The sequence below is a fragment of the Neophocaena asiaeorientalis genome, unplaced genomic scaffold, assembly GCF_003031525.2.
Source record: "Neophocaena asiaeorientalis asiaeorientalis breed wild unplaced genomic scaffold, Neophocaena_asiaeorientalis_V1.1 scaffold44, whole genome shotgun sequence".
NCBI lineage: Eukaryota > Metazoa > Chordata > Mammalia > Artiodactyla > Phocoenidae > Neophocaena > Neophocaena asiaeorientalis.
Window position 1 is genome coordinate 1,580,931 of NW_020173678.1, and position 16,393 is coordinate 1,597,323.

Here is a 16,393-nt window from a genome sequence, read left to right on the forward strand (position 1 = left end):
TTATACCCCAATAAAGATGTTTAAAAAAAAAAAAAACCAAAAAAAAAAAAAAAAAAAAAAAAAAAAAAGTATGTGTATCCATACAGTGGTGTATCATGCAGCCGTAAAAAGAGGATAAGGAATCTTGAGGAACTGTTTCGGAATGGTTTCCAGGTTATAATGTTAACTGAAAACAAGCAAAGTGCGAAAGAGTATAATATACTACTTTTCATGTAAACAAGAGGACACAAGAAAATACACATGTGTCTGCTTGTTTATGCAAAAGAAATACCGAAAAGATAAACCAGAAACAGATTGGTTATCTATGTGGAGCGGCTGGGGAGAGGATGGAAGGAAGTTGTTAGGGATGAGGAGGGAGCATATGCCTTCTTGTGTAGCTTGAACTCTGAGAATCATAATAAATCTTACATACCCCCCAAATAAGTAAATAATTAAAATCAAACAACGGAAGGGTACAATTAGTGACACGTGAACCTAACTGTATTACAGATGAACAGCGTAACTACTTCTAGGTGTTGTGGGACGAAAGAACTAACCTAAGTAACTTTGGAAAACAGTATTTTGGTTTTTTGTTTTTTAAATTTTATTTATCTTTGGCTGCGTTGGGTCTTCGTTACTGCTCACGGGCTTTCTCTAGTTGTGAACGGGGGCTACTCTTCATTGCGGTGCCTGGGCTTCTCATTGCGGTGGCTTCTCTTGTTGCAGAGCACGGGCTCTAGGTGCGCGGGCTTCAGTAGTTGCGACGTGCAGGCTCAGTAGTTATGATGCATGGGCTTAGTTGCTCCGCGGCATGTGGGATCTTCCCGGACCAGGGCTCGAACCCGTGTACCCTGCATCGGCAGGCGGATCCTTAACCACTGCACCACCAGGGAAGTCCCTGGAAAATAGTATTTTGACTGTATATTGTAAGACTCAAGTCAAAAAGGACTGTACACAAAAATTATACTCCAGTTAATATATCTGTTTTCCACAGGTGTTAATAGTTCTGTAAATAGTTTCTTTGTATACTAAGATTGAACAAATAAGTAATTTTATTGTAGATAATGAGAGCCAGATTTACCACTATCAGAGAAAGCATTACAAATAAGGAGGACAAGCAGAGTGAACCTTGAGATATTGGATTGGCATTTGAGTTATCAGTAGATAGATGGATCGATTGGCAGGCGGATGGACGGACAGATGTATGTGTAAGCATGCATTAGTATGCATACATGTGTGCCGTAGTGCTGTTCTCTGAGAGGGCCTAGGAGCAGTGACATCCCAGAAGCAGTGAGCACACCTAGCGCCCAGATCTTGATCTCTAAATAGCATTCTCCACGAAAAAGCACCAGGGCTCTTTGGAGGAAAAGTTGATTCCAGGGTTTAGGCAGAGAAAACACAAGGTGAGCCTAGAATATCCTGCGATAACAGAATGTAAGGAAGGGCTTGAAAAACGATGGGAGCATGTGGAAAGGCCTGCAAGAAGGTGTGCTGGTGGCCACAGTGGAACAGCTGAGCAACAGAACAAATAATGAGAATGTCGGGTTAAAACTCATGGAGTGAAATGAATAAGCATGAGTCCACACGGGTCGAAATAAATAAAGGAGATAGGACAGTGCTTCCTTACAAAAGAATTGCAAGTAATTAGTAAGTGTAAAGAGAATAAGAAATACAAAAGCACCACAGGACAAACAACACAGTAATAATTGTTGCAGGCAGGATCCACAGATGGGTGCTAAAATCAATCAGTGAGTGCTTGAAGAGAAACAGGATATGAACATAATCTCAAAGTATCTCTCTGAAGATTTTTGTCATTTGTAAAGGGAAAGACAGTACCTTTACAGTGGAAAATCCAGCAGACCACACATTACCAAGTGGTCATGGTTAACATTACCAATAAGAAAATTTATCAACATTATGATACGCTAAGGACACAGCATCACTTCCCTGATATTCTTGCCAAAAACGGATAACCTCAATCTGATCATGAGGAGACGTCAGTCGAATGAACATCAAGATGTGTTCTACGGAATACTGACCGTTACTTATCAAAAGTGGTCGGGTCATAAAAGACAAGGAAAGAATAGGACTGTCACGCGTTGGAGGAAACTACTTTAAGTCTAAAAATTATTTCAAAGTTAAACATTAGACAAAATAGGCATAGGGATTTCCCTGGTGGCGCAGTGGTTAAGAATCTGCCTGCCCATGCAGGGTACACGGGTTTGAGCCCTGTTCCGGGAAGATCCCACGTGCCACGGAGCAACTAAGCCCGTGCACCACAACTACTGAGCCTGCGCTCTAGAGCCCATGAGCCATAACTGCTGAGCCCACGTGCCACAACTACTGAAGCCCGCCTGCTTAGAGCCCGTGCTCCACGACAAGAGAAGCCACCACAATGAGAAGCCTCAGCACTGCAGTGAAGAGTAGCCCCCTCGCCGCAACTAGAGAAAGCCCGCGTGCAGCAATGAAGACCCAACGCAGCCAAAAATTAATTAATTTAAAAAAATAGGCATAGGGGCTTCCCTGGTGGCGCGGTGGTTAAGAATCCGCCTGCCAGTGCAGGGGACACGGGTTCGAGCCCTGGTCCGGGAAGATCCCACATGCCGCAGAGCTCCTAAGCCTGTGCGCCACAACTACTGAGCCTGCACTCTGGAACCCGTGAGCCACAACTACTGAGCCCACACGCCACAACTACTGAAGCCTGCGCGCCTAGAGCCCACGCTCCGGAACAAGAGAAGCCACTGCAATGAGAAGCCCTCGCACCACAACAAAGAGTAGCCCCCGCTCGCCGCAACTAGAGAAAGCCCACGCGCAGCAACAAAGACCCAACACAGCCAAAAATAAATAATAAATAAATAAATAACATTAAAAAAAATAGAACAACCCAAATACAAAAGAGAACAATATGAAGGAAAACATTTAAAAAGATATAGGCATAGATTATTTTCAGTAGTTTTTCACCTGCTTACCTGGATAAGCCTTGAACATGGAACATTGCCTGGAACAACTTTTTCCTGATATTAAGCTTTTGTATTGCATAAATACCCTTTGGATGGCTATTTCAGTGGAATCTAGTTATGACAGTTAGCACTTACCATGGAAAGTAACTTTAGTTACATCGATAAGAAAGCCAAACAGTGTACTCATGATGGGCAATAGAAATAATAGGACAAAAACTGATTTTTTTTTTTTCTTGTGATGAAAACTTTTAAGATCTAGTCTTAGCAACTTTTCAGATATGCAACACGGTATTATTAACTGTAGTTGACATGCTGCACGTTACTTCCCCATGACTTATTTATTTTATAACTGGAAATTTATACCTTTTGACTCTCTTCACCCATTTTGCCCACCCCCCATCTCCAGCTTCTGGCAACCACCAGTGTGATCTCTGCGTCTGTGAGCTTGTTTGTTTTGTTTTGTTTTGTTTTGTTTGTTTGTTTTAAATTCCACATATAGGTAAGATCATATGGTATTTGTCTTTCTCTGACTGACTTACTTTACTTAGCGTAATGCCCTCAAGGTCCATCCATAGTGTTGTAAGTGGCAAGACTTCATTCTTCTTTATGGTTGACTGATATCCTATTTTGTGTGTGTGTGTGTGTGTGTGTATCTGTACTCACATACATACATACCACATACATATTCTTTATCCATTCACCTATCGGTGGACACTTGGGTTGTTTCCACATCTTGACTATTGTAAATAGTACTGCGATGAACATGGGGTGCATGTATCTTTTTGAGTTAGTGTTTTCATTTTCTTTGGATAAACACCCAGAAGTGGAATTGCTGCCTTAAATGGTAGCTCTATTTTTAATCTTTAGGGGAACCTCCATACTGTTTTCCATAGTGGCTGCACCATTTTGCATTTCCACCAACAATGCACAAAGGTTCCCTTTTCTCCACATTCTTGTCAACACTTGTTATCGCTTATCCTTTTTTTTAAAAAAAATATTTATTTATTTACTTATTTGGTTGTGCTGGGTGTTAGTTGTGGCAGGCAGGCTCCTTAGTTGTGGCTCCAGGGCTACTTAGTTGTGACATGCGAACTCTTAGTTATGGCATGCATGTGGGATCTAGTTCCCTGACCAGGGATCGAACCTGCACCCCCTGTCTTATCCCCTGCAGGGAAGTCCCGTTATTGCTTATCTTTTTGATAATAGCCATTGTGACAGGTGTGAGTTTATCTCATTGTGATTTTGATTTGCATTTCCCTGATAGTGTTGTTCAGCATCTTTTTCATGTGTCTGTTGGCCATCTCTAGGTCTTTAGAACAGTGTATATTCAGGTCCTCTGCCCGTTTTAAAATCCAGTTGTTTTACTTGCTATTGAATTGTATGAGTTCTTCATATATTTTGTATATTAAACCCTTAACAGATACATGATTTGCAAATATGTTCTCCCATTCGGTAGGTTGCTTTTTTGTATTTGGTTGATGGTTTCCTTTGTTGTGCAGAGCTTTTTAGTTTGATGTAGCCCCACTTGTTTTTGTTTTTGTTGCCTTTAATCTTGGTGTCAAATGAAAAAACAATCACCAAAACCAATGTCAAGGAACTTACTGCCTATGGTTCCTTCAAGCAGTTTTATGATTTCAGGTCTTTTACATTCAAATCTTTAATCCATTTTGAATTGATTTTTGTGTATGGTGTGAGATAGTGGTCCGGTTTCATTCTTTTGCATGTGGCTGTTCAGTTTTCCCAGCACCATTTGTTGAAGGGTCTCTCCTTTCCCCGTTGTATATTTTTGGCTCCTTTGTCATAAATTAATTGACCATGTATGTGTGGGTTTATTTTTACGTTCTCTGTTCTCTTCCATTGATCTGTATGTCTGTTTCTATGCCACTACCACACTGTTTTGATTACTACAGTTTTGTAATACAGTTTAAAATCGGGGAGCGTGATGCCTCTAACTTTATTCTTTCTCAGGATCGCTTTGGCTATTTGGGTCATTTGTGGTTCCATGCTGATTTTAGAATTGTTTGTTCTGTTTCTGTGGAAAGCGCCATTGGAATTTGGATAGGGATTGCCACGGCAGCTCAGGGCCCAGGCTTTAACCCCACTGGTCATGGCTCTCAAGTCGGATGGTGAGCCTGTTGTAACCTGTGCACCTGCCACGACCAAGCAGTTCTGAAAGCTGCTGTCCATTCTCAAAAAAGTGCTGTCCGGTAGGAAGAGTGTGAGTCACGTGAACGTTTTAATCATCTAGTAGCTAAAGGGTAAAAAAGAAACAGGTAAAATTCATTTTTAATACTGTAATCATTTAACCAAATGTATGCAGTGTATTATTTCAATATGTAATCGATATAAACTTTACTAAAATATTCCACAGTATTTTGTCTCATACTGCGTTTGCAGTCTGGTGCATGTCTTACATTTCCAGCACGTGTCAGTTCTCGGAGGCCGCATTTCAGGTCCTCAGTAGCCGCTTGTAGCTGATGGCTGCCATATTGGATCACGCAGCCCTGGAAGGCAAGATGCGAAAGTTAGGGTGCGCTCTTGGCCTTACATTCTGCTTCCTCTTTTCACAAATATATATTTGGTAATTTACTCCTTTGCAAGTATAAATTAGATCTAAATTCAAACTTTTTTTCTTGTGGTAAAATACACTTAATATAAAATTTATCATCTTAACCTTCTTGAAGTGCACAGTTCAGTGGTATTAAATACATTCACATTGTTGTACAGCCCTCACTGCCAACTATCCCCATTTCTTCCTGTAAAACTGAAACTCTATACTCGTTAAACAGTAACTTTCCAATTCCCCGTCCCCCAGCCTCTGGCAGTCACCATTCTACTCTCTGCCTTTATGATTTTCACTACTGTAAGTACCTCACGTAAGTGGGTACGTACGTACTTGTCTTTTTGTGACTGGCTTGTTCCCCTTCGTGTACTGTCCTCAGGGTTCATCCATTATAGCAGTTGTTTTAGCCTATTGCAGAATTTCCTTCCTTTTAAAGGCTGAGTAATATTCCATTGTACATATAGACCACATTTTGCTTATCCATTCATCTGTTGATGGTCGCTTGGGTTGCTTCCACATTTTAGCTATTATGAACGATGCTGCTGTGAACATGGCATACAAATAAATATCTCTTCAAGACAGTGCTTGCATTTCTTTCGGGTATATACCCATACGTGGAATTTGCTGGATCATATGGTAATTCTATTTAAAAATTTTTAAGGAGCCACCACTGTACTGTTCTCCACAGCGGCTGTACCCTTTTGTGTTCTCACTAACAGGGCACAAGGGTTCCAGTTTCTCCACATCCTCTCCAATGGCAGTTTTCTGTTTTTTTGATGGTAGCCATCCTAATGTATGTGAGGTGGTACCTCAGTTTTGCTTTTCATTTCCCTAATGATTAGTGATGTTGAGCATCTTTTCATGTGCTTATTGGCCTTCATAAATCTTTGGAGAAATGTCTGTTCAAGTCTTATGCTCATCATTTAATTGGGTCATTTTGTTGTTGAGTGGTAGAATTTCTTTATATAACTGGATGTTAGTGGCTTATTACATATCTATTTGCAAGTTTTCCCGTTCTGTGGGTAGCTGCTTTTATGCTGTTATAGTGTCCTATGATGCATAACATTTTTTAATTTTAATGAAGCCTAGTTTTTCTTTTGTTACCCGTGCCTTTGGCATCACATCCAAGAAATGATCGCCAAATCTAATGTCATGATGTCACGAAGCTTTTGTCCTATGTGTTCTTCTAAGAGTTTCGTTGTTTTAGGCCTTATTAGGTCCTTGACCCATTTTGAGTTAATTTTTGTTATGGTGTGAGGTAAGGGTCCAGCTTACTCCTTTCGCACATGGATATCCAGTTGTCCCAGCACCATTTGTTGAAAAGACCATTCTTTCCACATTGAGTGATCTGTTCCATTCATCTGTGTGACCGTCTTTATGTCAGTACCGCTCTGTATTGATTGCTGTAGATTTGTGTGAGTCCTCCAGTTCTGGGCTTTTTCAAGATTATTTTGGCTATTTGGGGTCTCTTGAGATTCCATATGAATTTCAGCATGGGTTTTTCTATTTCTGCAAAAATCCAATCATTGGGATTTTGATAGGGATTACATTGAAGGATCTAAATTTTAATTTGGGAGTCAGAGTTGTTTGTAGCCTCCCAATATGCATTTCGAGATTACTACTTACGTTGCTTGTTAGAAACTGCTCACTTATAACAGTTGTATTTTTAGGACTAAGCCTGTGAAGGCCAGATTTTCTTAGACCTAATCATCTCTTCTTTGGTGGTGTACATCTGGACAACTCCTGAAGTCTCACCTTTTAATTTTCCTTTGGGGTTAGATAGCAGCGGTTTTTGGTTAGATACTACGTGCATCGCTACCTTGGAAGGCAAGACGGCTGTGCAGCGATTGGAGGAAGTGAGAGGTGCTGGACTGTTCATCGCGAGCAGCCCTGCCCTGCTTCTCTTGCTTAGAGGAGCCAATGTGAGCAGTCATCAGCACTCTTGGAGCCACTGAATCCTCTGAAATCTTTCCTGTTGGCATCAGGGTTAGAGCTCAGTAAACCGCTGTGGCGTTCCTGGGCGCTCTTGGACTCACAATGGACTTTTCCCTTCCAGAATTTGGTGTTCACCTGGCAGAGCTGACCGTAGATCCTCAGGGGGCACTGGCGATCCGTCAGGTAAGTCGAGACTGATTGGCCCAGTTTATAAGTAATTTCCCTTTACTTGGTGGAACTTTCTTATGGGAAAGTGAAAGAATAAGGCCACTTTATAAATAACTTAGAATTTTATACCAGATTTAGATAGACTTCAGATGAATATATCGGGCCGTGTGTATGGTTTGTATGTGTGAAGAGAGTCTTTTTCTTGCTGTGCTACTTGGCTTACTCTTTTCACAGCTGGCATCAGTCATCTTGAAGCAGTACGTGGAGACTCACTGGTGTGCCCAGTCGGAGAGGTTCAGGCCTCCTGAGACCACAGAAAGGGTGAGGAGAGGTACTCGACTTGTCTGCCTGTGGAGATGGTGAGGGCCGTTCTCTGACCACAAGGAGCTATCAGAAGGCCGTGGAGTGACTGGTAGTTGGCATTGCGGGAGCCATGCTACGGATGAGAGAGCTCGAGTGCCAGGCGGACCTGGGTGCAGATGCCAGTTTGCCTTTTACTAGCTATGAAATACTCAAAAAGTATTTTAACTTCTAAGCTTCAATTTCCTAAATATCTAAAATTCCAACTTTAAAGAGTTGTTTGAGGGTTACATGAAATAATGTTTCTAGTTAGTCCAGTGCTGTGCAACCATGCTGGGCCCCCAAGAAATTCTGAGGTAGAAGGTCTAGAGCAGCGCTGTCCATTGGAGCTTCCTGCGTCATGGAAACATTCTGTGTCTGTGCTGTCCAGTACAGCTGCTAGTCACCTATGGGTGCTGAGCTCCTAAAATGTGGCTAGGGCAACTGATGTGCTGAATTTTTAACTTCATTTAATTTTAATTAATTTACATTGAAATGGCCGCATGTAGCTGGTGGCTACCATAATGGACAGCATAAGTTTAGAGACCATAGTTAAACTCTCTGGATGAATTACTTGTCCAGTTGGCGTACTGGAGTGTTCCATAGATATGCAGTGTCTTGTACACATTACTTTTCCAGCACATGAACTGGATAGGACTCTGCCACTCACTTATAACCTGGTCTAATGGCAGGTGGGCTTTTCTCCTCTCCAGGCAAAAATTGTCATCCGGGAGCTATTGCCCAATGGCTTAAGAGAGTCGATAAGCAAGGTGCGCTCCAGCGTGGCCTACGCGGTGTCGGCCATCGCGCACTGGGACTGGCCCGAAGCCTGGCCCCAGCTCTTCAACCTGCTCATGGGGATGCTGGTGAGCGGAGACTTAAACGCAGTCCACGGCGCCATGCGAGTGCTTACAGGTATTGGAGACCATCCCCTGGTTTTGCCCCCTGGATCCCACGCGTCGCCCTCCCTGCTGCTCCTCCAGCTGTCACCTCCATGGCTGTCCTCCCGAACCGGTGACACTTCCCAGGGGACGAAGTCGGTGTTGTGCTTCTGCCACTGCCAGCCCTTCCCACTCAGGAAAGAGTCAAGTGTGGCGGTTAAGCACACAGACTTCAGTTCACAGTCTGGCTTAACCTTGACCCAACCTACTTCGTCTCTTGAGCTTGAGTTTCCTTGTGTGTAAAATTCAGGTAATGATGGTGTGCGCCTCAAAGGAACATTAGGTGGTATCAGTGAGCTAAGCTGTGTAGCGTGACCTGTGGTAGCACACAGTGGATTTTAGCCATCATGATTAGCGCCATTGTTATATGTTATTTTTCTACTTGGTTCAACCAAAGCAAAGTTAAGAATAGTCAAGTTGAATTTTTATGGAGATAGAAGAAAGAAGATAAAAACAGTCCCACTCTGCAATCCTGATCTTCGTTTGGCCAGCTTAGAAAAATATGTAGTCTTTGGTGTATTTTCTTTCTTTCTGTTCTGAGAAGTTGAGAGAAATACTTGAACTTGGAGGCCAAGGAGACTTAGTAAACAGCTCTTCTAAGCTTAGCTAACCTATCAGTCCCTCATAGGACCGATCCTGAAATACCCCCAGGTATGGCCTGAGTCTCCCAGTCTCTTGCAAATTCTGCCCTGCTTCCTGTCCCCCATGTGGGGTCGCTGCTCTCCTTTGCTCTCAGGGATCCTTATGTGGACCTTAGCCACTGGGCACTGATCTGTTAGAGACCACATTGCTTTCTGTTTATATACGTTTGCGAAAGTCTCGCCCCTGTCTTACCACCTCCTCCGTGATCTGCTAGCTTACCTGAAAGGTATTCTTACCTAGTTAGGAACGCTGTTACAACCTTTTCTGAGTGTCAGTCAGTTTACTAAACTTGGCATTTGGGCCCAATTTTACTAGTCCATCTAATATTGATAGTAGATAATACCAGTTCTATGTCCAGAAGCAAATCGCCCCTCTCCTTTTGTTTCAAACCCCCTCTTCCCATGCCCCAGCTGCCTTTTTGCACCACCCAGTGTATTTTTATTGATTACATGTGACGGGTGCTCAGGGCATAGAGCTGACCTTATTGAAAAGGTCAAATGCTCCTTGCTCAGATGTTCCCTGCCCCGCTTATTGCCCATGTTTCTCTTGTATGGCGTATTATTCAGTTGATTTCTCCTACCCCTCTCCGTGGAATGAGCTTTCTAGGAGTCTTTTTTTTGCGGTACGTGGGCCTCTCACTGTCGTGGCCTCTCCCGTTGCGGAGCGCAGGCTCCGGATGTGCAGGCTCAGTGGCCATGGCTCACGGGCCCAGCCGCTCCGCGGCATGCGGGATCTTCCCGGACTGGGGCACGAACCCGTGTCCCCTGCATCTGCAGGCGGACCCTCAACCGCTGCGCCACCAGGGAGGCCCTGGGAGTCTTTACTTACAAGCTCATGATGCCAAAATATCAATTAACAGACCTACTTTCTACTAAGGAAAGGAAGCCCATTCCCTTCCAGTCTTGCAGCACAAAGTTCAGCTTCTTTTTTAAAAACCTGGAGAACAGAATACTTGTACGTTTGTATATACAGTTGGCGTGCTCAAGAGCCCTTGTTGCGCTTGACTAAGGAAATCACCGTTCAGTGAGATGACCTTTGTCAGCCACGCACCTTCACGTGAGGCTGGCCCGCACTCCGGCAGCTGCAGCTCAGGTGTGCGTGCGGGGAGCAGGGCACTGGTGTGGGGGCAGGAGCCCGGCAGGAGAGCGGGTCTGACTCTCGTCAGGGCTGTTGAAGGTGCTGTCCCAGTCTCTCGAATGTAATAAGGCTTATTCCCATTACACTTAGCTGTTGCTGTCAACGACAGCTAAGGCTGATGGTGTGAAGGAAATGCAGACACGGCCGCCAGGGCTTGAAATGAGTGATCCATGGGCCTCAGCTTTCTCTTCGCTCTCAAAGAGCTTTGGAGACTGATGTCGCTGGCATCCCATGCTTCTTCTGACCTGATGAGTGACTTCAGAAAACTTACTTCGGACTTCAGCTTGTAAAGTGTTGATAAATCGAGGCTGTCGAGGGTGATCATGAGAGTAATGCATGTGGTTGGTTAAGCAGCAGAGGCCTCTGGGACTCGAGCGCTTGTATTCCACGCTCCGCGACACAGTCCAGAGCCCTGCTCGCCGTCTCGGTGCCTTGTGAGGTTTTGGACGTGAAGGGAAGGCTGGGACCCACATTTGCCTCGCCTTCCTCAAGTCTCATTCCGCGGCCGGGGTGCTCTTCGCCGCCGTCACGGGGTGTAAACCCCCTTCTCTTCCTCTGAGCAGTGGCCTGACCTCTAGGTCAGTAGACATCGTCCCCGTCTGCAGGGTGGAGCTCAAGCCAGGTAAGTCTGCACAGACTTGACTGTGTGCGTCAGAACAGCTTCTTGGGCAGGGTATTGAAAGTGGAACAAAGGTGAGACGCCTCCAAGTGCACCTGGATGGTGACAGTGGGCACAAACTAGATTAATTCCGAATTTTCCTAAGGCAACCTCATGAGGATTCTTACACAGTTCCGTTACAGGTTTTCTTTCTTAATCTCATGTATTCTCCTTTATCTCTGCGTTCTCTTTCCCTTCTAACCAATAATTGGCACTACTTCCGTACGCCAGGGTAAGTCTCCCAACCAGCGTCTTTCCCTATGTGCCGCCTAGAAGCAGTTCAACAGTTTTCATGCGGAATGTCTTTGTAAAGCGGGGCTTTCTTCTCTGTAGAATTCACTCGAGAAGTCACAGACACCCAGATGCCGCTGGTTGCTCCTGTCATTCTCCCAGAGATGTACAAGATCTTCACCATGGCCGAGGTACGAGTCTCAGCTGCGCCATCCAGCAGGCAGAGCTGCTCGGGCTCTGGCCAGCCACCCCCGCTCAGGGGGCGCCCACTGTGTTGGCTGCCGGTCCCCAGACCTGAAGACAAGAACTGACAAAGACTGAGCTGGGATGATACTTAGGCCTTCGCTTGTAACTGCGAGGACAAGCCTGTGATGAGAGCGTGCAGTAGCTGCAGTCTCCCCTCACATCTCACCCACCCCTGCTGCCTTGGCGCTGCCTTGGCCTCTCACGGGGCAGCCCACCCAAGCTCGCTCGCCTCAGCCGAGTACTTGGAAACGATTCTATCCCTGCACTGCGCCCTATAAGCCCTTACTTTACTCTGTATGCGTTTGGTTAACCTCCCTCCTCCTCTCCGGCCCCAGCCAAGGGCTGTGTTTTGACAGAAATACGCTGACCGTGTTGGGATTTCAGGCCGTATCCAGCTTCATATTTTTGTCAAATTAACCCACCGAGGCCTATATGTAAGGCTGATTCTAGTAAGTTCTAACATCGTGCTGCCTTCCATTCTCTGGATTACAGAAGAAGTCTGTCTCCTGGACATGAGTGATTGACATTTCCTGTCTCTGTACCCCCAGTCCCACGTCAGGATTTAGTAGTCACAGTTCAGTCACACACACACACACACAGGCGCGCACGCACGCACGCACGCACACCCACCGGTCTCATGGCTACACTGTAACTTGTTTCCAGGTGTATGGTATTCGAACCCGTTCCCGAGCCGTGGAGATTTTTACCACTTGTGCCCATATGATCTGTAACATGGAGGAGCTGGAGAAGGTGAGTGAGCCTTTAGGTTGGTAACAGACGGCCTGCCTAGAGGTCTTCAGCACAGCAGTGCCAGGACGGACACTCGCCGTGTTGTGGGTGCAGTGAATGTTCTGGTTAAGTTCCTCATCTGCGTGTAGCTTAGTTTCCTTTCGTCTGAGCCTTATTTTTTCGAACACCTCCTCCTGCATCTTTTTCACGCTAGTCATCACCCAGAACTTCACTGCTCTTTTATCTCTCTCCCGTGTGGAACCAGCCTAGCTGAAAAATACCAGTCCCTGGGATTGAGAAGCTGGCCTTATGTAATAGCTTTGAAGAAGCTCCTGGTGAGGAGCTGCCAGTGTTGGATAAGGACACAGCAGACCTTGGGGACACCTCCAGTGACCTTGTGGCCACGCCCTTCTGATTGAGGCCCGAGCCTGAAGGGGTCTGGAGACAGCGCGGGTCTCGGTGTTTGGTGCATGCACTGAGCCACTGATTCGGGCTGCGTCCAGTACTGACTTTGGTTTCCGCCGCCAGGGCGCGGCCAAAGTCCTGATCTTCCCTGTGGTGCAGCAGTTCACAGAGGCCTTCGTCCAGGCCCTCCAGATACCAGACGGCCCCACGTCTGACAGCGGGTTTAAGATGGAAGTCCTGAAGGTAAACATTTACTGCGACGGAGGTGCTGGGGGTTTGAAGGGTGCTCTGAAAGCAGTGATTTTTCCCCCATAGCACTTGTAACTCTTGGGGTTTTTCTCTTTAACTTCCCAGGCAGTGACAGCCCTGGTGAAAAACTTCCCAAAGCACATGGTGTCCTCCATGCAGCAGATTCTGCCTATTGTTTGGAACACCCTAACTGAGAGCGCAGCTTTATATCCTTTCCAGAAGGCTGACGGGCCTGCCAGCCCATGGTTGGGAATCTAGCCTCGGGTCCTAACGTCCATGTGGTTCCACTCGCTTAAAGAGTCTGCTCCTAGTGCTGGCGTGCACAGCACTCCCTTGTAGAGTGTGTCCAAAGCAGACTGCAGATTCTGTTTCTTTACTCTTCATTGTACTTATGTGAGGACAGAAGTAAACTACACAGAGGAAGTGGAAGATCCTGTGGATTCTGATGGTACGTGGCGTGTCTCATCTCGACAGGTGCACCACTTAGTGGGAAAGGGAGCCAGGAAAAGACAGAACAGAGGCCGGAACTTAGAGGCTTCATGCTCTTAAGAGTGTTCTCACTGAGTTTCCTCTAAGTGTGTTAGATGTGGGGAAATGAGAAGTTGAAAATCATTGATCTGTTCCTCATAGGCATTTGCGTAAGTCTCGTGAAATTGTAGAATTTCTGAGTGGAAGATATGTTCAGTGTTTCTGATTCTTTTTTTTTTTTGGTTGGGGGGGAGGTGCGTGGTGCCTCGCTGCACGGCTTTTGGGATCTTAGTTCCCCGACCAGGTATTGAACCCACACCCTCAGCAGTGAAAGCGCTGAGTCCTAACCACTGGACCACCAGGGAATTCCCTGATTCTTTTACTTGAAAAGCCAAAGAGTACTTAACAGCCTCAAGTTCATTTCTTTGACTCCTCAGCCCCTTCTTCCATTCCCTGGAGAATAATAATTAGCAAGTGCTTTAACTATTCATTAACTTACAGAGATGATGTAGTTCCTTTCCAGCGTCTGTGCTTTCCTTTTGCTTTCTTGTCATTAAAAGCTTTTCTCGTGTGTTTCCTGTAGGTGAAGTCCTGGGCTTTGAAAATCTCGTCTTTAGCATTTTTGAATTTGTCCATGCTCTCCTAGAAAATAGCAAATTCAAAAGCACCGTCAAGAAGGCCTTGCCTGAGTTGATTTACTATCTCATCCTATACATGCAGATCACCGAGGAGCAGGTAACCACGTATGGGAGACAGTGACCGGCTTGCATTCAGAGAGTGCAGCCTGCATGTGGGGTCTAAGTCAGGCGACCAAGTGATTTTGAAGAATAGACACCTGAAGAGTAACTTCACGGGAGGGTCTAGAAAGCTCTGATGTCATTATGTTGCCGAATCCCTGGGTGTTGGGGTTTTATCAACTCCTGTACTAGGTAATTGGGCTTTCAGAGCACTAATACTTTTACATCTATAGGACTGCCAACCAAAGGCCCAGATAGCCAGAAAAGCCTACCTTTCTCTATAAATAGTGAGATATAATAGAGTTCAGATCATCAGCCTGGTTGGTGAACCATTAGACCAGAAAAGAACATTAAAAAATACGATAATGCCTGTCTCGTGTGAACAGCACGAGGGTGGACACGAGTTTCCATTAAATGCCCATCAGACCTACTAGACTCAGCAAATTGACGTATCTGGGGGTAACAGCCACCTACAGCAGGAGGGGCCAGCAGTCAGCCACCTTCTGCAGCGGCCTTTGCTGCTCAGCTTCTTAAAGGGCTCGCTTCTCTGCATCAAAGAGAATAGCGTTCTGTTCAAGCTGAGAACAAGAGGCAGAGCCATTCCAGGGTGTGGATGGAAAGGGGAGCACACGGAGCAGACGGGAGCCTCAGGGAGGCCTGACGTCCTCGTCCTTTCAGATCAAAGTGTGGACAGCCAACCCCCAGCAGTTTGTGGAAGATGAAGATGATGACACCTTCTCCTACACTGTCAGGATCGCGGCCCAGGACTTGTTGCTGGTAAGAGGGCCACCTTGACGCTTGAGCCGGATGGTCCTGAGCCGTTCCTCTTCTTTCCAGGTCCCTAACCCAAGCTGAGCAGTGTTGTTGGGTGACTTTGTCGTAGACTTCTGGGGGATAAGAAGAGCATCTCGAGTGACGTCGGAGAGTCCGGAGTTCCAGAGTCACTGCTCTCGGTTCTGATTTATGTGTAGATGTTAGGTGTAAGAATTGTGCAGAGGGTAGGGTTCTAATGAGCAAGGAGGCTTGAGTCGGGAACTGCTCAGTTTCATTCACTCTTCAGCAAGAAGCGGTAGCACAGACTAGAGGTTGGCAAATTAAAAACACTTGCCGAGAGGCTGGACACCCGGGTGGCTGCTCATGTTTCTTTGGCTCTGACTGGAGCCCAGGACTGTCTCTAGGCTGAGGGTCTGTGAAGAAGCTGCCACCTGCCGCCTGTCAGGCACGAGGCCCGTTCTCGTTGTTTCATTGTTGGTGAGCACTCCTTGTTATCCCGCGGTGTTTCTAAGGCACCTAGGAAAGACCACGCCGAGTTTCAGCTAGTAGATTAGCCTTGTATTTCCACAGTCAGGCTCCCAGAGAATAAATATCTGGTCCCCTGCCGTCCAAAGCTGAATCTCTCATTGACCACGTAGGCTCTGCCGAATGTAGCCAGAGGGAGCTGTCCGTTTTGTGAGCTTCACAGTGCTTGGGCACTGCGGAAATACGGGTACTGCTTTAACGTAGAGACCTTAACACAATTAGGGGCTGTATTTTGAGTGTACCTAATTGGGCTCAGCCGTGTGTATGGAAAGGAGTTGGAACCATTCAGTGTGCAGTGAAGCTTGCAGTTTAATTTGCACAGAAACATCTGTTAGCGCCTCTCCTCCCACCAGGCTGTGGCCACTGATTTCCAGAATGAGAGCGCAGCAGCCCTGGCCGCCGCAGCAACTCGGCATTTACAGGAAGCTGAGCACACCAAGAATGGCGGCACCGGACATTGGTGAGAGTGGGCGGCGGGTGTCCCACTGAGGGACGTGCTCTGGGCATCAGGTCGGAGGCAGGCGCGTCCTTGCTTTGCGTTATCTGTTTTAAAGCAGTTCTTCCCATCCTTAAAACAGTTGGCTAAGATGCTTTTACCCCATTTCAAAAAGGTTTGAAAAGAAGGACTTTTGCTTTGTTTTTAATTAGAAAAACCTGTTATTATTAAATTACACCGTTTTCAGTTATAGGTTTAGATCGGAAGAGCA

The 16,393-nt window shown here is 45.9% G+C and overlaps 1 protein-coding gene across 1 annotated transcript in view; it reads left to right on the forward strand.

Annotated features, from left to right (window-relative positions):
* Positions 1 to 16,393, forward strand: part of IPO9 (importin 9) — a 42,884-nt gene that overhangs the window by 5,674 nt on the left and 20,817 nt on the right. Inside the window, exons 2-12 of the mRNA XM_024749661.1 lie at positions 7,559 to 7,620; positions 7,840 to 7,926; positions 8,658 to 8,859; positions 11,656 to 11,744; positions 12,463 to 12,549; positions 13,057 to 13,176; positions 13,288 to 13,388; positions 13,572 to 13,630; positions 14,234 to 14,385; positions 15,066 to 15,164; positions 16,040 to 16,146. Coding sequence (XP_024605429.1) covers positions 7,559 to 7,620; positions 7,840 to 7,926; positions 8,658 to 8,859; positions 11,656 to 11,744; positions 12,463 to 12,549; positions 13,057 to 13,176; positions 13,288 to 13,388; positions 13,572 to 13,630; positions 14,234 to 14,385; positions 15,066 to 15,164; positions 16,040 to 16,146 — 1,165 coding nt within the window. The remainder of the gene's footprint in view (positions 1 to 7,558; positions 7,621 to 7,839; positions 7,927 to 8,657; positions 8,860 to 11,655; positions 11,745 to 12,462; positions 12,550 to 13,056; positions 13,177 to 13,287; positions 13,389 to 13,571; positions 13,631 to 14,233; positions 14,386 to 15,065; positions 15,165 to 16,039; positions 16,147 to 16,393) is intronic.